Source organism: Rana temporaria, chromosome 4 (assembly GCF_905171775.1).
Source record: "Rana temporaria chromosome 4, aRanTem1.1, whole genome shotgun sequence".
NCBI lineage: Eukaryota > Metazoa > Chordata > Amphibia > Anura > Ranidae > Rana > Rana temporaria.
The window spans coordinates 428028709-428052139 of NC_053492.1; the positions used below are offsets into that span (position 1 = coordinate 428028709).

Genomic DNA, 23431 nt, shown 5'->3' on the forward strand with positions numbered 1-23431 from the left:
GCCACACAACATCTCCACAGGTGTAATGAGTGTAATCAATCTAGAATGTTTGATCTAAAATATATAAAAATAAAAAGTCCAGGCCCTTCGCCTTTTTATCCTGAAGCTGAGCCCAGTTTATGAGTTGATCTGTAAGTCTTTGATTAGTCTGCAGCTTTTTAGTACATAACGGTGCCCCTTGGAGGGCATTATATGCTAATGAACTTTTTTCCTTTCCCCTTTAGTTTAATTACTGCATCCCACTCCTGATGAGTAGTTATAGGCTACGAAACGCGTAGAGTCCACAACCAGGGGTACCAAGACCAGTCTGCCTTAATCATGGCTTTTTATATTTCAATATTTCATTCTCTGAATATCATGAATTGAGATGTATTTTGCATGTATGATGTTATCTTGAATCTACTCTGTTGATCATGCTCATATAACTATTTATATCGTTATTTTTTATCTTAAATGTTTACATTAATTATTTTTACTATACATTGTATGATTGTTTACTGATAAATTCATTATTTATATTTAAAACCTATTAACACTAATGTCAATGTTATTATTACAATTATTATTATTGTTATTATCATTATTGTTATGTTTAATATTACTAATATTATTAACTATAATGAATTGATTAAATGTGTGGGTGTCATGAGGGCCACGTACCTGAGGTGAAACCAAAGTAGTAGGAAGGCCTCCCTTGCACCTCGGGTCCTTGAAGCCTCTGGAGATGGAGACAGAGAATTGATGGACACCGAGTGGCACGGGTGCCAGGGGTGTCCACCAAGGGGTGCCAGGGATGCGGAGCACCGTGCAAGCCTTAGTTCGAGATCCAAGCCAAGGTCAAGTCCACTCTGGCAAAGAAGTACAGAAGGGTTAATCAGAAGAAGAATGGTCGAGATCCAAGCCGGGGTCGGTTCCAATCTGGCAGCTGAGTACAAAAGGGGCAAAGAAGTAGAATGGTACAAATCCGTGGTCAAATGGCAAGCATCAATCAATAGTAGTCAAATAGGTTTCCAGGTCACAACAAGTTCAGACAGATCACACACTAGCACAGGAACAAGGGGGGACTGAAGATAATCCAGCAAGTTGGCAGTGTCTGGGCTGGGCTGGGCTTATATAGGGTAGTTTGAAGTCACTTCCTGTGCGCCTCCCGGGCATTTTCCCACCTTTTTCCCATCAGGTTGAGGTCACTTCCTGTGCGCCTCCTGGGCATTTTCCTGCCTTTTTCCATCAGGTCTTCTGCGCAGGGGCGGGTTGGCGCACTGAGGCGTCTTTGGCACATGCTCAGTTGGCACTGATTCCGTCTTGCGACAATGCACCATTGGTGCATGCGTAGTAAGCCCTGGACTCTTACTGTGGGGCAGTCATGCAATTCATTGCATGATTGCGGCATTACATTGCATCAATTTTTATTAAATTATATATAATTGAATTACATTTTTATTTTATTTTTCAATATTCACTGCATAGACATGTCTCATATAAAGTCCCACTACTCTTTCCTCTTTTTATATATCTATATAGGCACAAAGTTACATAAGCTTAATGCAATGTGGATCAATGAAAGCCATATGCAAATCACAAGACATTTACGATACAAGTGTACTGTATAAGAATATGCAAATCATGTCAGTCATGTTATTTACATATGCATTATCATATGTTAGTCGTGTCCTTTACATTACAACAATACAGAATAATAAGTCAATAGAGAGTGAGTTTATGAATAAGCCAATACTAAGTGAACTTATAAATAGCCCTAGGTCAGTCATACTCTCATTTACATTACAAAAGAGTCTTAGGCCGCGTACAGACGACCAAACATGTACAATGAAACCGGTCCGCCGGACCGTTTTCACCGTACATGTCTGCCCGGGCATTTCTGTATGGTGGCTGTACTCACCATCATACAGAAATCTGCGCGTAAACAATACGCGGGGCGTGTCCGCGCCGTCGCCGCGACGATGACGCGGCGACGTGGGTGGCCCTGCCAGTTCAGTGCTTCCACGCATGCGTCAAAGTCATTCGACGCATGCGAGGGATGGCGGGCGCTCGGACATGTACGGTAGGTCTGTACAGACGACCGAACATGTCCGAGCGGGCAGGATTTCAGCGGGCTGTTTTAAAACAAGTCCAGAAATATTTGCCCGCTGGAAAAAGGCCCGGCGGGCAAATGTATGCTGGAATCCTGTCCGCTTGGGCCTCCGCGGACCAGTTTCAGCAGACATGTTCGGTCGTGTGTACGGCCCATTAGGCCTCGTACACACGAACGGACTGTCCGTTGAAAACGGTCCGCCGGACCGTTTTCAGCAGACATGTCCGTTCGGAGATTTCTGTCTGATGGTTGTACACACCATCAAACAGAAATCCGCGCGGACACGATACGCAGTGACGTGGCCGCGACCATGACGCAGCGACGTGCGCGTCCCTGGAAGTTCAATGCTTCCACGCATGCGTCGGCTTTCGGCCGAGCGGACATGTCCGGTGAGTCTGTACAGACGACCAAACATGTCCGACGGACAGGCTTCCAGCGGACATGTTTCTTAGCAGTGCTAAGAAACATTTGTCCGCTGGAAACCTGTCCGATTCCCGGAAAATTGTCCGGTCGGACGTACAGACGACCGAACATGTCCGCTGAAACTGGTCCGACGGACCAGTTTCAGCAGACATGTTCGGTCGTGTGTACGGGGCCTTATAAGTAAGTCATACTGCTGCTAACAAAGACATCTTGTTCATTACATTTATTTATAGGAAATACATACCGTATTTATCGGGGTATACCGCGCGCCGGCGTATAATGCGCACCCCAAGCTTAGAAAGGTAGTTTAAGAAAAAATAAATAAAACTTACATTTTTGCCCTGCGTCCATCGGCGGCCTTGTCCGGCGTCCGTCTGCGGCCTTGCGCGGGGTCCGTCCAGCCTTGTGGGTGTCCGTCTGCGGCTTCCTTGCGCGGGGTCCGTGCAGCCTTGTGGGTGTCTGTCTGAGGCTTTGGAGGTGTCCGTCTGCGGCCTCCATCCAGGTGTCCGTCTCCGTCCAGCGTGTCCGTCTGCGAGTCCATCCGCACCTTGCCCGGGGTTGCAGCGGTGTTTGTTTTTAGATTTGGCGCCTCGGCCGAGCCGAGAGGAGCCGGATTTCCTGTGTGTTCGGCTCCTCTCGGAAAAAGTGCGCGTTATACGCCGATAAATACGGTATATAGCTGAGCTGATGTTCCTATAGGTTCAAGGTTCTAGTTAAAGGGGAAATTTGATACAATACACAATATTAGATACAACCAGGGCTGGACTGGGAAAGAAATTTGGCCCTGGACTTCATCCAGACTGGCCCACTTTGACAGGTCTCTACCATGTCGGCTGGACAACTCCCGCACCCCCCCGGCCACCCAAGCCCCCTCTCCCCCTTCACTAGCCACTTGCCATTCTATTTATTAGAGTAGAACGGCTGGTACTCTTATAGGCAGTACCAGTGGGGAAGCTAGACATTATTTCACCCAGGGCAAAGAATCAGTTCGGTGCTCCCCCTTATGGGACAAGATTAGGCAGAAGTGAGAAACTCCAAGGCCATAGCTGTTGAGTCAGCTGTCATGCTCCTCTGTCGTCCCCCCTGCTCCTCTTCTCCTCCCCCTGCTTCTTTGTTCCCCCCAGGTGAGTGCTGTGGGGAGGGAGAGGAGGTGAGCGCTGCGGGGAGGGAGAGACAGAGGAGCGGAGGGGGAGGTGGTCCACTGTCACTGAAGCCGGCCCACTGAGCCATCGGCCCACCGGGAAACTCCCTGTAGTCCCAATGGCCAGTCCATCCCTGGATACAACCATTGTTAACATAATCTTTTATAGCCTTACCTTAAAGCGGGAGTTCACCCTAAAAAAAATTCTAACATTACATTGAGCATTTTTTTTTTTTTGCCGTACATACCGTTGTATCGTTATTCCCCCCCCCCCCGGCTTCCGGGTAGTGAATCCTGCGGGAGTGGGTGTTCCTATGCACAGGCTAAGTGATTGACGTATGACAAAAGCTTCCCCCCGGCGCATACGGCCGCGTCACGAGTTGCCGAAAGAAGCCGAATGTCGGTGCGCAGGTGCCGTATAGCGCCATATAGAGCCGACTCGCAGTCGGCTCTATATAAGCAGAAGTTGCCCAAAGGGTGGCGCTAAAGAGCTGAAAAACCAAGTAGATTATTTTTTGCTTATGCTGTGCCGTGAGTATCGGGTCTCCCATATTGATCTTCTACTTTGTGTAACCAGCTCGCAGTAGTTGGTGGTATTTGTTGTTTCCAAAGTAGAGGAATGCAGGACTTGGACGCAATTAATAAATGTTCTACAATCGATTTTTTTCATTTCAGGATCATTAGGAATCTCATAATTTTCAGTGTGTGCTCCCTATCACAGCACAGAAGGGTATTTATGTAGTGACATGTAGAGACATTTTATGCAGCAATATATCTGAGCCTATAACATGGCCAGTTCATCTGTATTTCAGGAAATGGATCACAAATCCTAACATATGCGGAATTAGTCTGTTACTTATTAAAGGGGTTGTAAAGGTAAAAGTTTTTTCACCTTAATGCATCCTATGCATTAAGGTGAAAAAACATCCGATGGTACCGCCCCCCCCCCCCCCCTGGGGGCGTTCATGTGATGTTCTTGGTTTCCCAGCCTGGCCGTTGATTGGCTAGGCTGGGCGGATTGATAGCAGCGCAGCCATTGGCTGGCGCTGCTGTCAATCACAGCGGATGATGTTGTCATCTTCACATTACAGATTGTAAAGGCTGAAGGTTTTTTTTCTACATAAAGGTAAAAAGAACTTCTGTGTGCTGACCCCCCCCCCCCCCATACAGCCTCCCCTAATACTTACCTGAGCTGAGCCCAAACATTCCAGAAATGTGCACTAGAGCCTTGACTGTCCCAGGGCTCCTAATCCTCATTGGCTGAGACAGCAGCGGGAGCCATTGATTCCCACTGCTATCAATCACAGCCAGTGAGGCAATGAGGAGAAAGCGAGGGACGGGGCCAAGTCACAGCTCTATGTGTCTTATGGAAGCACAGAGACAGTTTTAGGAGCGAGCATGCACCAGTGCCCCCATAGAAAGCGACTTGCTATTGGGGGCACTGGTCAACAGGGAGGAGCCAGAAGTGCCGGTAGGGGACCCAAGAAAAGGAGGATCAGGGCTGCTCTGTGCAAAGCCATTTTTAAAGCTGAACCTTTAATGTCACTTTAAGATTGAAATGGAAATGTTTTTGAAGATGACTTGCAAAAATGTGGGAAATTGAGGTTGACTCTACATTCTGCACAACGTTCCCATTCTTCCCACTCAATCTGGGGCTCATCAGACCTCATTATCATCCCGGTCTCTGATTACTATCCACTGACTTCCCTGCTTCTTCGGTTCCTCATCATGTGACAATGCTTGGGCCTATAGATTGGATACTCAGGCAACAAACATTGCACTGTACGGGGCCAAAGGAATGTCATGCCCCATTACTGGAAGTGCCAAGTGTTTATTTTCCAGGCAGTGGAAGGTAGATACACTCTGTTTCTCCATAGAATCTATTACTATGCAAAATATACTGTAGGCAAAGCACAGGTTCACTTTAAAGGAAATTTTTACTTGTCAGTATTCAATAAATGGACTATTGAATGCTGACATTGCTGAGCAGTTCCTTCAATCGGATTGCATTCTGGACAGCGTTGGGCTTTTCTGCTGTATCCACAGGATTCTCTGTGATTGGATGCAGCTGGTCACATGGTAAAGAGCTGCTGTGATTGGCTCTTTACCCTGATCAGCTGTGTCCAGAGGACACAGCAATCACAGAGCGCTCCCGATGCACACCGCAGGGAGCGCACATGAGGTGCAATCATGAGAGGACATCTATAGACGCCCTCCCGGAAATGTGTGACTGTGCTGTTGCCATCATTCGGCTATGGCGCAGTTGTTAAGGTGTTGAAGCGGATATTAAACCCTCCTATCTATTACAGCCTAGGAAGATGCTTCTGTTTGATCTTCAGCTGCCATTATGCTGCACATGTGGTCAGTTATGACACCAGCCACTTGATGGTTTGACAGTTTAGTTGTGGACATAAGCAAATGTGACAGTTAGCAATCCCGGCATTCCAGGAATGTAACCTTTAAATTGATGGATTTAGTTCCGCTTTGTGATTTACTGCTCTTCAGGGGCTCTGGACTTCAGCAAAATTGCAGTTTCCTGCAAGAACAAACAGGAGAAATACTGGAGGCAATTTACAGCACACACTACTTTAGGTAGCATAATTATTAATGTGGAATGTATATTCCCTGCTAAAGAACATTGGGCCAGATTCACAGAAGAGATACGACGGCGTATCTCCTGATACACCGTCGTATCTCTGTGTTACGGCCGTCCTAACTATGCGACTGATTCATAGAATCAGTTACGCATAGCTAGCCCTAAGATCTGACAGGTGTAATTGAATTACACTGTCGGATCTTAAGATGCAATTCTAGGCCGGCCGCTAGGTGGCGAGGCCATTGCGGTCGGCGTAGAATATGCAAATGACTAGTTACGGCGATTCCTGAACGTCCGCGCTGCCCGTCGATCGAACTTTACGTCGTTTCCGTCGAGATACGCTGCGTAAAATTAGGGCTGAGCCCTAGGTGTTCTAAGCCATGTTAAGTATGGCGGTCGTTCCTGCGTCGAAATTTAAAAAACAACGTCGTTTGCGTAAGTCGTCCGTGAATGGCGCTGGACGCCATTTACGTTAACGTCTAAACAAATGACGTCCGTGCGACGTCATTTAGTGCAATGCACGTCGGGTAATTTTCCCGACGGAGCATGTGCAGTACGTTCGGCGCGGGAACGCGCCTAATTTAAATGGTGCCCGCCCCATTTGAATTAGGCGGGCTTGCGCCGATCGGATTTACGTTACACCAACGCAAGTTTACAGGTAAGAGCTTTGAGAATCAGGCACTTACGCTGTAAACCTGCGGCAGTGTAACGTAAATGGGATACGTTACGCTGCCGTGGAGCAACGTAATTGTATCTGAATCTGGCCCCCTATTTTTTGATTAAGTTGTTATGTATAAAGTTATTCTTTAATATGCACAGTCTGGAGGAAAGAAGGAAAAGGGGAGACATAATGAAACCTTCAAATACATCTAGGGGGTGAATAAGGTTCAGAAGAGCAGAATTTTCAATATGAACTCAAAATCAAGAAAACAGGGACATGACCTCACACTAACTGGAGGAAAACTATTCGTAGAAAGTATTATTTTACAGAAAAGGTAGTTGATGCGTGGAATAAACCACCAGCAGAGGTAGTGAGACAGTCAACAGTAAATGGCTTCAAACATGCTTGGGACAAACGCAGATCTATAGTCAGAATAAAAAGTTAATAAAAAAAATGGACTACTCTATCTTTTTTCTGCCATCGCTTTTCTATGTTTCTATCAATGTGCCATCGTACAATCATATCTAATAGTAGATCAGACCCAATGGGCTGAGACTGGGAAAATATTTATTTAAAGACTTCCAGTGACATTTTCTCCTCTCACATGACATAAGAGCGGCTCTGACATCATACATTTTCAAATACAATAACTTTGCATGGTTGGAATCCTCTTAGAACAACTTCCAGGGACATTTGGTGTACCAGGCACAGCCTGGAAAGATGGATTTCCTTTTGCTGTGATATGCTGTAATCTTGATAAAGAAAAATAATTAAAAATAAATCAGTGAATAGACACGAATCTATTGTAAGGGGCTCCAGTAAACTGCAGCGCACACAGACTGGGCTTTCCAGGAACAAAGATGGATGCAGGAGGTCTCGTTCAGACATCATGTGGCTTTTTCAGTTGCCATGGTAATGGGGAAGCCTCGGGCTGGGCAGCGGGGATGCAGGTTTGGGGAGGGCGCATGCGTAGCACCTTCCTCCGCTCTCTCTGACAACTCACCAGGATGACGCAGTTCCGGGTTTGCAGTTCGGCAGCTGGAGGGTGACAGGAGCCCGGAGAATGGCCTGTACCCTGCTGGAGTTCTGCCGCTTCCAGGACCTCATCCCGGTCCGTGACTTCCTGTTCCCCCAACTCAGGGAGGAGAAGAGGAACACCACCGGTGAGTGCTCAGTGACAGGGGGAGGGGGCTGTCCATCTGTTGCGCCGTGTATACACTGTGCTGTACATCATATACACTGTGCTGTACTCCATATACACTGTGCTGTACATCTGCTGCGCCTTGTATACACTGTGCTGTACATCTACTGCACTCCATATACACTGTGCTGTCCATCTGCTGCGCCTTGTATACACTGTGCTGTACATCTGCTGCACCCTGTATACACTGTGCTGTACATCTGCTGCACTCCATATACACTGTGCTGTACATCTGCTGCTCCTTGTATACACTGTGCTGTACATCTGTTGCACCCTGTATACACTGTGCTGTACATCTGCTGCACTCCATATACACTGTGCTGTACATCTGCTGCACTCCATATACACTGTGCTGTACATCTGCTGCACTCCATATACACTGTGCTGTACATCTGCTGCACCCTGTATACACTGTGCTGTACATCTGCTGCACCCTGTATACACTGTGCTGTACATCTGCTACACCTTGTATACACTGTGCTGTACATCTGCTACACCTTGTATACACTGTGCTGTACATCTGCTACACCTTGTATACACTGTGCTGTACATCTGCTGCACCCTGTATACACTGTGCTGTACATCTGCTGCACTCCATATACACTGTGCTGTACATCTGCTGCACTCCATATACACTGTGCTGTACATCTGCTGCACTCCATATACACTGTGCTGTACATCTGCTGCGCCCTGTATACACTGTGCTGTACATCTGCTGCACCCTGTATACACTGTGCTATACATCTACTGCAATCCATATACACTGTGCTGTACATCTGCTGCACCCTGTATACACTGTGCTGTACATCTGCTGCACCCTGTATACACTGTGCTGTACATCTGCTGCACCCTGTATACACTGTGCTGTACATCTGCTACACCTTGTATACACTGTGCTGTACATCTGCTACACCTTGTATACACTGTGCTGTACATCTGCTACACCTTGTATACACTGTGCTGTACATCTGCTGCACCCTGTATACACTGTGCTGTACATCTGCTGCACTCCATATACACTGTGCTGTACATCTGCTGCACCCTGTATACACTGTGCTGTACATCTGCTGCACTCCATATACACTGTGCTGTACATCTGCTGCACCCTGTATACACTGTGCTGTACATCTGCTGCACTCCATATACACTGTGCTGTACATCTGCTGCACCTTGTATACACTGTGCTGTACATCTGCTACACCTTGTATACACTGTGCTGTACATCTGCTGCACCTTGTATACACTGTGCTGTACATCTGCTGCACCCTGTATACACTGTGCTGTACATCTGCTGCACTCCATATACACTGTGCTGTACATCTGCTACACCTTGTATACACTGTGCTGTACATCTGCTACACCTTGTATACACTGTGCTGTACATCTGCTGCACCCTGTATACACTGTGCTGTACATCTGCTACACCCTGTATACACTGTGCTGTACATCTGCTGCACCCTGTATACACTGTGCTGTACATCTGCTGCACATTGTATACACTGTGCTGTACATCTGCTGCACCCTGTATACACTGTGCTGTACATCTGCTGCACTCCATATACACTGTGCTGTACATCTGCTGCACCCTGTATACACTGTGCTGTACATCTGCTGCACCCTGTATACACTGTGCTGTACATCTGCTGCACCCTGTATACACTGTGCTGTACATCTGCTGCACCCTGTATACACTGTGCTGTACATCTGCTGCACCCTGTATACACTGTGCTGTACATCTGCTACACCTTGTATACACTGTGCTGTACATCTGCTACACCTTGTATACACTGTGCTGTACATCTGCTACACCTTGTATACACTGTGCTGTACATCTGCTGCACCCTGTATACACTGTGCTGTACATCTGCTGCACTCCATATACACTGTGCTGTACATCTGCTGCACCCTGTATACACTGTGCTGTACATCTGCTGCACTCCATATACACTGTGCTGTACATCTGCTGCACCCTGTATACACTGTGCTGTACATCTGCTGCACTCCATATACACTGTGCTGTACATCTGCTGCACCTTGTATACACTGTGCTGTACATCTGCTGCACCCTGTATACACTGTGCTGTACATCTGCTGCACTCCATATACACTGTGCTGTACATCTGCTACACCTTGTATACACTGTGCTGTACATCTGCTACACCTTGTATACACTGTGCTGTACATCTGCTGCACCTTGTATACACTGTGCTGTACATCTGCTGCACCCTGTATACACTGTGCTGTACATCTGCTGCACTCCATATACACTGTGCTGTACATCTGCTACACCTTGTATACACTGTGCTGTACATCTGCTACACCTTGTATACACTGTGCTGTACATCTGCTGCACCCTGTATACACTGTGCTGTACATCTGCTACACCCTGTATACACTGTGCTGTACATCTGCTGCACCCTGTATACACTGTGCTGTACATCTGCTGCACATTGTATACACTGTGCTGTACATCTGCTGCACCCTGTATACACTGTGCTGTACATCTGCTGCACTCCATATACACTGTGCTGTACATCTGCTGCACCCTGTATACACTGTGCTGTACATCTGCTGCACCCTGTATACACTGTGCTGTACATCTGCTGCACCCTGTATACACTGTGCTGTACATCTGCTGCACCTTGTATACACTGTGCTGTACATCTGCTGCACCTTGTATACACTGTGCTGTACATCTGCTGCACCTTGTATACACTGTGCTGTACATCTGCTGCACCTTGTATACACTGTGCTGTACATCTGCTGCACCCTGTATACACTGTGCTGTACACAAGTTGCGGCGTAGCGCAAATGGGCCGGCATAAGCGCGCGTAATTCAAAGTAGGCTGGTAGGGGGCGTGATGTATTTAAATGAGGCTTGACCCCATGTAGATGCATGGCCGAACGAACGGAGCATGCTCAGTATCGCGTCGTATTTACGCCCAAAGATACGTCGGCTCAATGCCTGCGACGTGAACATAACTTGCGCATAGCCCTATTCGCGTACGACTTACGCAAACGACGTAAAAAGATACGCTTGTTCCGACGTCCATACTTTGCATGGGCTGCGCCACCTAGAGACCAGCTTTATCTTTACGCCGGTGTATGTCTTACGTAAACGGTGTAACTAATTGCGACGGGCGTACGTACGTTTGTGAATCGGCATATCTTGCTCATTTACATATTCAACGCGGAAATCTAGGAAGCGCCACCTAGCGGCCAGCGTAATTATTGCAACCCAAGATACGACGGCGTAGGAGACTTACGCCGCTCGTATCTTGGCCAAATCTATGCGTAACTGATTTTATGAATCGGGCGCATAGATACGACGGTGGCCATTCGGACTTACAACGGCGTATCTGGAGATACGCCGTGGTAAGTCTTTGTGAATCTGGGCCAGTGTGTTCTATGCTTTGTGCTTCCATCATAAATCCGGCCTGTGCTGATGGATTATCTGCTCTTATCCCCATTACTGCATCTCTTCACACTTTTATCATGTACTAGGGAATGCCATATGTTATAGTGTTCTTAATATTTCTATTGCCTGTATTGAGTTGGTGTATATACACTATATTGCCAAAAGTATTGGGACACCTACCTTTACATGAACTTTAATAGCATCCCAGTCTTAGTCCATAGAGTTCAATATTGAGTTGGCCCACCCTTTGCAGCTATAACAGCTTCAACTCTTCTGGGAAGGCTGTCCACAAGGTTTAGGAGTGTGTCTATGGGAATGTTTGACCATTCTTCCAGGAGCGCATTTGTGAGGTCAGGCACTGATGTTGGATGAGAAGGCATAATTCCTCCCAAAAGTGTTCTATCGGGTTGAGGTCAGGATTCTGTGCAGGCCAGTCAAGTTCCTTCACCCATTCATGAAATTGTCCAAAATGTCTTGGTATGCTGACATCTTAAGAGTTCCCTTCACAGGAACTAAGGGGCCAACCCAACCCCTGAAAAACAACCTCACACCATAATCCCCCCCCCCCCCCCACCATAATCCCGCCTCCACCAAATGATTTGCACCAGTGCACAAAGCAAGGTCCATAAAGACACTGATGAGTAAGTTTGGGGTGGAGGAACTTGACTGGCCTGCACAGAGTCCTGACCTCAACCCAGTAGAATATCTTTGGGATGAATTAGACTGGAGACTGCACACAGAAGGTTTTTTACCTGAATGCATAAAATCCATTCAGGTAAAAAACCTTGTGGGCCAGATCCACATACCTTTTACACCTGCGCTGCGTATCAGAGATACGCTACGCCGCCGTAACTTTTCCGTCTTTGGTTCGAATCCTGAAAGCTTGCGCGCCGAAAGTTACGGCGGCGTAGTGTATTTCTGGTGGCGGAATTCAAATCGGCGGGTAGGGGGCGTGATTCATTTAAATGAAGCGCGTCCCTGCGCCGAATGAACTGCGCATGCGTCGTTCCGAAATTTCCCGCCGTGCTTTGCGCGAAATGACGTCGCAACAACGTAATTTTTTGAACTTAGACGTGAGTTACGTCCATCCCTATTCACAAACGACTTGCGCATAAAAAAAAAAAATTCAAAAATTGACACGGGAACGACGGCCATACTTAACATGGCAAGTCTATCTATACGCCGGATAATAGAAGCTTTAACGATACGCCGGAAAAAGCCGACTAACGACGACGTAAGAGAATGCGACGGCCGCGCGTACCTTCGTGGATCTCTGTAAAATGCTAATTAGCATACCCGACGCGGAAAACGACGCAAACTCCACCCAGCGGGCGCCGAAGTATTGCACCTACGATCCAAAGGCGTATGAAGCCGCAAGCCTGTCGGATCGAAGCCAAAAGCCGCCGTATCTTGGTTTGAGGATTCAAACTAAAGATACGACGCGGCAAATTTGAAAGTACGCCGGCGTACTCTCTCTCTGGCCCTGTGCCTTTAGAACCACTTTAAGGGGAATTTATATAGCCATCAATGTGACTTTCACCAAGCATTCACTGGTGGTGAAACAATCACTGTCACTTAAATCACATGGACCTGGAGGATTAACCTGTAGTGAATGTCAGATTAATTTCTATATAACTGCCCCTTAGGCTTTGCTTAGCTGAGTTTTTACAGCTACATTTATACCATGAAATTTCCAGAACATGAATAAATACAGAACCACATACTGTAGCACTGCATCTGTCTGTTCAATGACTCCGCTCTTCAGGATTGTGGTACCGGAGTGGCAGACCCATCTATCGGATGGAACATCGCTTTGTATCAGTCACCCAATTCATAATGAATGAGATGGAACTTGGCTCCGTCATACTTTGTATTGCTCAACACACTTTTTAGGTCTACATTCACATGGGTGGCTACAGGCGGCTGTACTGCAGATGCCGCTAAATGCCACCTGTGGACGCAGCAGCACTCTGGGCTAAGGCCACATGCCAGTTTGTGTGCGGCCAGAACTGCCATCCCTGAGCCAGGAGCAATTTTGCACTTGCAGTTTGTTGCGATTCTCTAATGGTTTTTAGCTTGACAGTTGTGCCACGTTTGTGCGTTTTGCTGTGATTTGGATTTGTGGGCAGAAATCGCAATTCCAAATCGTCTATACTTTAAGGACTTATTCTAACTGATTACAAAATAAAAGAAGAGCCATTGCAGCCCCTTTAGTTGTCCACATCTGTTCCTGCCTGTCATGGACACTTCTTATTGGATGGGCAGCAGAGGGGTTTTCTCAAGATCTAGATGAGGAGGACATCATTGGAGGGAGATGGCAGGGGACCAGGGACCTTAGGGGGGTAATACCCTAACAGAAGAGGAATCAGCAAAAGGGACACACCATACTGACTGTAAGTTCTGATTATGATTTTGGTTGCCCTTCAATACTGGGCACTTTCACCCCCTTCCTGCCCAGGCCATTTTTCAGCTTTCAGCGCTGTCACACTTTAGCCTTTGTACACACAATCGGATATTCTGACAACAATTGTCTGATGGACGTGTTTTGTCGGATAATCCGACCGTTTGTATGCTCCATCGGACAATTGTCGGAATTTCTGACAACAAATGTTGGCTGTACATGCTCTCAAATTGACTAAAAAACAAAGTGCAAACACGCATGCTTCGAACCAATGCTAAACATCAGACAACATTAGCAGAAGTTGGCCAAGGGGTGGCGGTAAAGAGCTGATAAACCATGTGGTTTGGTGAATGTTGGCAAATATAAATGTGATTTAGCCTAGGTTCACACTGCTGCGAATTCAAAATCGCGGTAAAATGCGCGATTTTACCGCGATTTCGCGGCCGCGATTTGCCGTGATTTCGGCCGCAATTTAATGTAAATCGCGGCCCGAAATCGCAAAAAGTAGTACAGGAACTACTTTTTGAAATCGCAGATGCGGCGTCGCACTGATTAGGACAGTGCCATTGCCGCCGATTTGAGATGCGATTTGACATGTCAAATCGCATCTCAAATCGTTCCAAATCGTACCCAGTGTGAACCAGGGCTAAAGGTAGATATTAAGGTAAAACAACATATTTAACATATAAGGGCAAATTATTTAGTCACATCTCCCCCTGCCTCCATCCCCCTCTGCCACCAACACCCCTGCCCCCCCCTTCTGCGGTGCCAAAATCTCCCCCTGCCTCCAATCTCCCCCAGGCTCCCTGCCTCCATCGTCCCCTGCCTCCATCCCCCTCTGCGGTGCCACCAACAACCCCTGTCTCCATCCCTCACCCTCTGCGGTGCCTCCAATCTCCCTCTGCAGCCACCATCACCCCCTGCATCCAATCACCCCCTGCATCCAATCACCCCCTGCATCCAATCACCCCCTGCATCCAATCACCACCTGCCTCCAATCTCCATGCACTGTTCCAAGCCGAACCGATCTCGGATATTTTTACTGGCACATTCCTGCAACCACGGACATTTATGAACGGGGGAAAAAAGGTTGGCAACCCAACTTGGTGTCATTGAGAGAAACTGTGCCCCATTGTTGGTGTCATTGTGAGGAATTGTCCCCCCATCATTGGTGTCGTTGGGAGGAATTGAGCCCTATTGTTGGTGTCATTACGAAGAATTGTGCTCCATCGTTGCTGTCATTGCAAGGAATTTTCCCCCATCATTGGTATAATTGAGAGGAATTGTGTCCCATCTTTGGTGTCAGTGGGAGGAATTATGCCCCAATGTTGGTATCAGATGAAATAGTGTCCCAATGGCCGGATAAAATCAAGCAAAGGGCCGCAGTTTGGAGACCACTGCCCTAGATGAACAAACACGAGAGCTCCAACAGCCATGAAGCTGTTTGTAGAGTCATAAGTGTTATGCCGCGTACACGCGATCAGATTTTCTGTCGGAAAAACCTTGGATTACGCTCAAGCTTGGCTTGCATACACACAGTCACACAAAAGTTCTCTGAACTTTCGACCGTCAAGAACGCAGTGACGTACAACACTACGACGAGCTGAGAAAATGCTTCTGAGCATGCGTCGGAATTTTGCGTGTCGGAATTGCCACAGACGAACGGAATTTCCCAACTGAATTTTTTTCCGTCTGAAAAAATGAGAGCTTGCATCGGACTTTTGCTGGCGGAAATTCCGATTGTGTGTACGCGGCATAGGCGTATGCCAGAAGGCCAAGCCTAAAGATGTCCCCAGGCGTAGACTGATCACATCTGGTATAGCTTTCCTCAGATTACAGTACAGTCATGGGGTCTATGGATATCGGCAGACTCTGCTTTTTAGAGCCCATTCACACAGGGGCGGCACGACTTTGGGGGCGACTCGGCAAGGCGACCTGAAGACAACTTCAGAGGCGACTTGCAAAATGACTTCTGTATAGAAGTCAATGCAAGTCGCCCCCAAAGTCGTACAAGAACTTTTTTCTAAGTCGGAGCGACTTGGCTCGCTCCTATTAGAACGGTTCTATTGAACAGAGCGGTACGCGACTTGCCAGGCGGCTGTCACCCCTGACGGGTCGCCCCTGTGTGAATGGGCTCTAAGGGAAATCGTTCCTAAATCGGCCTCTTGATGAACAATCTGTGTCTGTCTGATCTTTGAAATAAGACCAGGTTGTCTATTCTTCCTCTCCACCCTTTCTTACCAGCCCTGATCTACAGATTTCTCACAGATAGGTGTGAATTGGAGCTAAGCTGTACCTAAAAATTGCCTTCTAAATTGTATCCTTGTGTTTTGGGGTACGCTTGTATTTTCCTAATCAATTTTTCCAGATTTCTGTAGCTCATGGCGGGCTCGCTTTCCGTCTCCCGCATTGTTATTCCACGCTTCTCTGAGAATGACTCATCTCCATTCCCAGAATTAGAACGTGCGTATTCAGCCAACATTAGTCAACGTGATGTCAAGAGATTACTTTGCAACACCTCGACGCTCTGAAAATATCCTGACGTCAGCAGGACAGGAACAGCTCCACAGAGCAGGCAGTAAATGAAGATGTTGGTGCATTGCTTTTTCAAGGCAATGCGATTTTAGAGGTAGAACATTGCTTGGGAAGGTCATGTTTACTGTAATATGCTCCATATGCTTTAGACTTCTGATTTGCCGACGTCACACATGCATGGGGTATTTCTTTTTTAAATTAAAATATGTTGTATATTTCCTATTTTCATTTTGAGCACTGGTTGAACAATTACGATGAAAGGATGAAAAAACCCCATTAACAACATGTATCCAAAAGACGGCCCTGTTTTCAGTCTTTCCTGTTAGTGGAAGTACATTCTCTCTTCCTTCTTAAAGCAAACCTGTGATTTGCCAATTAAGATATATTTTTTTTTTTTTCATTCACTGTCAGATCCAGCCCCGCCCCCTGGTCCTGGGACTTTGATAGACAGATCACCTGTCCAATCCTGGTGATGGGTGATCTGTCAATCAAAGTTCCCCCGGCCAGGGGGCAGAGCTGAATATGACGTTGAGTGGCGGGAACACGGCAATTAAAATGAAAACTGTTATCACTGTGTTCCCCGTGTGGCGCTCTAAACACCCAGGCGGCTCTCCTGTTCCTCCCCTCTCCTGCACAGGGGGGCTGCATGTGGTGGACACGGGCTGCATGTGGTGGACACACGGCTGCATTGGTGGGCATAGGCAGCCTGCTTTGGTGGGCACAGATACAGTTGTTGTTAATATTTATTTTTATAACTTAATTCTGCATAAAACATTTAAGTGTCATTTCATGAGATAATTAATGAGGGTGTGTTTCCGGGCGAAATTGGGGGCAGGGCGGGCTGGGTGGGGCAACTGGTGGCGAGTAAACTTTGAAGCCTGGCTAGTAGCTCAGGACTTGAAATTTTGAGCCCTGACTCAGAGAATCAATAGCCCTGTGTAAGCTACAGCTCTAGAAATACATAGCCAAGCACAGGTTCACCTTAACCACTTGCCTCCTGCCCAGGCGAAATTTCAGCTTCCGGCACTGCGACGCTTTAACTGAAAATTGCATGGTCATGTGACGTGGCTCCCAAACAAAATTGACGTCATTTTTTCCCCACAAATAGAGCTTTCTTTTGGTGGTCTAAAGACGTCCTCCCGGCAATTGAGAGCCACCTTGTGGCCGTCTTTTGTTAATAGGCAGGATGCCTAGTGGTTAAAGTGAACCTGTAGAAAAATATTAGTGGATCATTCCAAGCTAAACATGCTTTAGCACAAAGTGACATTCCACCATAGCCTGACGCCCTCCTGATCTGCTTCTACTTCCTCTTATTCCCCCCCCTTCTGGTATTTGAATAGGTACTTCTGAAGGGAATCGGGGACTCCAGACTGCCCGTGTGACACAAAACGCAAAGGACAGCACAGCTGTTTACTACAACTCCTTCACATTACAATGGCGATGGGGCACTTGGTAGGTGGTCCTGACCCCCTACCTATTATTCCCCAAGCAATGCATCCAGAGGGCTCAGTACACATTCTATAATGATGAACAACCACTTAATGGACGCTGAGAGCGAGGCTTATATTCCTGATCAGAATAAAGACAATAAAGCTTCCCTTCTGGAGTGCATAGAAAGGTGTAATATCATTGTACAGGTTAATGGTCAGGAGTATGGTGGCCCTCCTGCAGACTGGGTCGGAGAAGCTTCTTCACTTGGGACAGAATTTTTTATCAACCATCTCTCTTAAAGTGGAGTTCCACCCATAAATATAACATTACATCAGTAGTTTAAAAAAAAAATGTCATTAGTCCTTTAAGAATTTTTTTTTTTTTTTTTTTTTTTTTAGATGCCTTCAAAGTGTTGTTGCTAGGCAGAATAGTTAATCTTCCCACTTCCTGCACCTAGGTGCTTAAGCTTCCTAACCTACACCGCACAGACTCCTGGGAATGTAGTGGGTGTAACTTTCCAGGAGTCTGTGCACTCCCCAGTCTCGAAGAATCATGTGACTTGGACAGTACAGGTGCTGAAACCTGATCTGAAACCTATTACACTGCTTGTGCAGCACTGAGCATGTGCGAGATCTGCAAGGCTGAAATCCAGGAAGTCATACAGTCTGACTTCATGATGCCCACACTTAAGATGGCTCCAGTCAATTTCTATTTTATAAAGTGTCTAAATGCTGTAACAACCTAACAAAACAGACCTTAGTTTACAGACTAACTTTACTAGAATACATTAAGCTTGTGTATTACATGGGTATTTATATATAAAAAGTGAAATTGTGGCCGGAACTCCGCTTTAAGAAATCTATGAAGCTAAATTAATTCCACATTTTCAGACTGCTGGAATATTGTAGGAGTTTGTCTCATAGACTGTTGCTGGATAATCTGGGGTTGGGTTTTGTAATGTCTTGTTACGTAGGTCTATCCCATTGTTCTATTTTTTAGATTAGATTAATCTTGTAACCACTTTAACTTGTTACTAAATTATTGTGGGATGTTATATGTTTGCTGATTAACTTACTGTTTAATTACCTTATTTATCGGCGTCTAACAAGCACCTTTTTACTCTTAAAATCTAGGGAAAATAGTGGGTGTGTGTTATACGCCGATCGGCTGCCTCAGAGGGAAAGGAGGTAACGAGCGCCGCCGAAATAGACAGAGCCGAGTGTACTGTGTACTCGACTCCGCTCGCAGTCACGCCTCCTAGCATTTACATCCTGCTATTGGACCGGTGTTATGTCCATCATAGGAGCCGGGCCAAGGGGCGGGACTGCGGGAGGAGCCGAGTACACAGGACATCCGGCTCTGTCTATCTCGGTGGCGCTCGTGAGTGACTATTTTTGATTTTTTTATATGACTATCAGACTTCCATGGTTGAAATGGTAATAAATATAGTGTTTGTATATTAATTGCATTAACCACTTAAGGACCGCCGCACGCCGATGTACGTCGGCAGAATGGCACGGCTGGGCACAAGGGCTTACAGGTACGTCCCTTTTAAGATTACAGCCGTGGGTCGCGTGGTCCTAAACTATGTGAACTGCGCACCGCAGGACCCAATCTCCGCCGGTGTCCCGCGATCGGGTCACAGAGCTGAAGAACGGGGAGAGGTAAGTGTAAACAAACCTTTCCTCGTTCTTCCTAGTGGCAATGTCGGTGATCGTCTCTTCCCTGTCATAAGGAGCGACGATCAGTGACAAGTCACGCCAGAAAGAATCACACACTAGGGCACACTTAACCCCCTACAGTGCCACCTAGTGGTTAACCCCATTCACTGCCATTTTTATAGCACTGATCGCTGTAAAAATGGCAATGGTCCCAAAAATGTCTGATGTGTCTGCCATAATGTCGCAGTTACGATAAAAATCGCTGATCGGCGCCATTACTAGTAAAAAAAAAATATTAATAAAAATGCCATAAAACTATCCCCTATTTTGTAGACGCTATAACTTTTGCGCAAACTATCAATAAACGCTTATTGCGATTTTTTTTTTTTTTTTTTTTTTTTTTACCAAAAATATGTAGAAGAATAAGTATCGGCCTAAACTGAGGACAAAAAAGGTTTTTTTATATATTTTTTGGGGATGTTTATTATAGCAAAATGTACAAAATATATATTTTTTTTTTCAAAATTGTCGCTCTATTTTAGTTTATAGCGCAAAAAATAAAAACTACAGAGGTGATCAAATACCACCAAAAGAAAGCTCTATTTCTGGGAAAAAAAGGACGCCAATTTTGTTAGGGAGCCACGTCACACGACCGCACAATTGTCAGTTAAAGCGGCGCAGTGGCCTGGTCCTTTAGCTACAAAATGGTCCGAGACTTAAGTGGTTAAGGAACTCTCAGTGGCACATGGCACCGTCTGGGTCTGGTTTACTGAAGATATATCGCTGCTCAACCTAAACTGAGCCACGAAGCTAATGTGCAAATGCCCATTTCTTGGCATTTATCAAACTAAAAATGACTGTCGCTAATCCAAAAGAGCATGCTTTAAGATGGCGGTTTAAAGTGTGCCTGTTGGGCAAGGCTGCAGATGGACACTGATCATTCTGCAATGATGGGCAAGGCTGCAGATGGACACTGATAAGGCTGCATTGATGGGCATTTTTTCCTCCTAAACTTCCCTCCTAAACTTGGCGGTGCGTGTTATATAACACGCACCCTAACTTTAAGAGGGAAGTTTCAGGAAAAAAACTTTCCACAGCCCCCTGCGTATAACACGCAGGCACAGTTTACCCTCTATTTTCAGGGTAAAAAAGTGAGTGTTATATGCCAATAAATACAGTATGTGTCTGAGTTTCAATAAACAGTCATTATTTAGGTTCTTATCCCAACATCTTGTGTGTGTGTATGATGCTTGAGGTAACAGGGCTGGTATTGGCTCTCGGCCTACTGAAATGGTTTGGAGGGCAGGAGGCGTTGTTTGGCACAAGTACCTAATTGGGGTGCCAAGCGGTTCAGTCACGATAACATTGGATGCTCTTCTTCATCCAACTCATTGTGGACAAGCTTTAGTCTAGCGTTGATGAATTGGTACCCACCAGGTTTATATGTTGTGTCTGTATTAGGAAGTTTTCCCTTTTACTACCTGTCTGTGGGCGCAGCCCAACTGCAAGGGAGAATTTTCAGACCCCCCCCCCCCCTAAAATTAGCTAGAGAACTTGTCCTATAAGTGTTGTGGTGAGCGCAGGCACTGCTAATGTCAAATTTGAAATGAAATATATTGTTCATCATTTTTCTTTAAAGAATATGTCCTTATCATTCAGCAGATGGCTCGCTGTGGGTACACAGATTTGCCTTCCCATCTGAGCTGTAGATTGCTGTGTGGAAATGCATAAATTAGTCATTATTTTCATTAAGAGCTCAGCACTATGTTTGTTATAGAAAATCATGCAGTGGTCCCTTGGGGCACCTGATCTAAGTATCCCCTGTCACTGTGCTGGTTTGAAGGCTAACCATAATCAGGAAATGAGAATTCTGGGAGAGTTCAGTACACTGCACAGAACAGGACTGCTGCTCCCATAAAGGGGCAGATACATGGTCCACAACCCCCCCCCCCCCCGGACCAACAGTAAAACAAAACAACCAGATGTATCCACGGAGGCCATTGTCTGTCTTGGTCCACGATCCCAGACAAAGTGCAGTTAAAGGACCAAAATATTACGGCACTGTGAGCTGAGGTAGAATAGACACAAGAGGGGGTTCCAGGGTCAATACACAGTTCTGCAATCCTATCTTCCATCCAGTGCAGCCGAAGGGTGCACCCGGGCATGTATCACAGTAGGCAGTGCAGTCAAATGTGGGCAAGAAAAAAAAAAAGATAGCACAAGGGGAACTGGTCGATTGGACAGGGATGATGGTCAGCCAACCATTAATGGAGAGGAAGCAACGACACTAGCCAGGCCACGAGCAACTCGTCGTATGGCAGGAAAAAGAATACTGTATTTAATGTTCCGCTCCCACAGCCCCACTTTGACCTGATTAAAAGACCTGCGGAACTTCTGAGACTTAAGGGAATAATCAGGGAAAAAGGGAGGCTGCCATTCTGGTACTTCAACTCAACCGCTTTGCGAGCTGCCCTGAGGATCTCATCCCGATCTTTGAAATTATGCATCTGGAAAATCAGGATGCGGGGGTGGGCTCCAGGCGGTCCCAGAACAGGTGGGATCCGATGGGCACGCTCCACTGTGAAATATGGCGAAAACTGCACAGCCGGCAATGGGCCCCTCAGTAGTTCTTCCACAAACACCGTAGGATTTTTTCCTTCCACGCCCTCAGGCAGGCCAACTATCCAGAGATTGTTCCTCCTATTCCTGTTTTCAGCGTCATCCACCTTATTTTCCATGTGGACCCTCGCCTGGAGAGTGCGGAGAGATGCTGAGTGCTCCAGAACGGTGTCCTCCGTCTGCCCCACTCGCTGTTCCACCTCTGCCACCATCGAGCGGACTTTGTCCATATCTTGTCGGATAAGATCGACATCTAGTTGCACAGCTTCTATTTTATTTGTCCGTGTAGCCAGGCAGGTCGCAATCGCCGCCATCACCTCCTGAAAGCCAAGCCTCATCTCAACCGTCTGCTCCTCTGTCTCCGACGCCATATTGCGGGAACACTCTTATGCCCAGTACACGCCATCGGTTCATCTGATGAAAACGGTCCGATTCCCCTTGACAAAATGAGCATCAATCTAAGGTTAACATTTTTTTTTCGGGTGAACTCCCGCTTTAAAGCGGGGGTTCACCCTAAAAAAAATGTTTTCTTTATCTACCATCCCATCCAGCATACTAGCGTCAGCTACAGTATGCCTTTTTTTATTTTTTGCGCTGTACTTACCGTTTAATCGTCCAGTTTAGTTTCAGACTCCGGCGGGGAAATAGGCGTTCCTATGAAGAGGGGAACATGATTGACGTCCGGCTATGGCGCGTCACGCGTTCCGAAAATAGCCGAAATTGGACTCGGATATATACGCCGCCTGCGCAGTCAGCTCCTAGTCTGTGCGCAGGCGCCGTGAAGAGCCGAGTCCTACTCCGGATATTTTCGGAACGCGTGACGCGCCATAGCCGGACGTCAATCATGTTCCCCTCTTCATAGGAACGCCTACTCCCCGTGGGAGTCTGAAACGAAACTGAAGGATTAAACGGTATGTACAGCGCAAAAAAAAAGGCATACTGTAGCTGACGCTAGTATGCTGGATGGGATGGTACATAGTTGTTTTTTAGGGTGAACCTCCGCTTTAAGCAACTCCTTTGTTGCCTCAGCGGTATGTTTTGGGTCATTGTCATGCTGGAAGACCCATCCATGACCCATCTTCAGTGTTTTGGCTTAAGGAAGGAGGTTCTCATCCAAGATTTTTACAATACATGGCCCTGTCCATTGGACCCTCAATGCGGCAAAGTTGGTCTGTACCTTAAGAGAAATGGCACCAAAGCATAATGTGTACACCTCCATGCTTGACTGTAAGGATGGTGTTCTTGGGGTCAT

The 23431-nt window shown here is 46.6% G+C and overlaps 1 protein-coding gene across 1 annotated transcript in view; it reads left to right on the top strand.

Moving 5' to 3' along the window:
* The first annotated feature begins 7893 nt into the window (after positions 1-7893).
* RAB3GAP2 (RAB3 GTPase activating non-catalytic protein subunit 2) overlaps positions 7894-23431 on the top strand; it is a 149384-nt gene continuing 133846 nt past the window's right edge. The window contains exon 1 of the mRNA XM_040351419.1: positions 7894-8076. Within this exon, the coding sequence (XP_040207353.1) occupies positions 7977-8076 (100 nt within the window). The 5' untranslated portion in view covers positions 7894-7976. The remainder of the gene's footprint in view (positions 8077-23431) is intronic.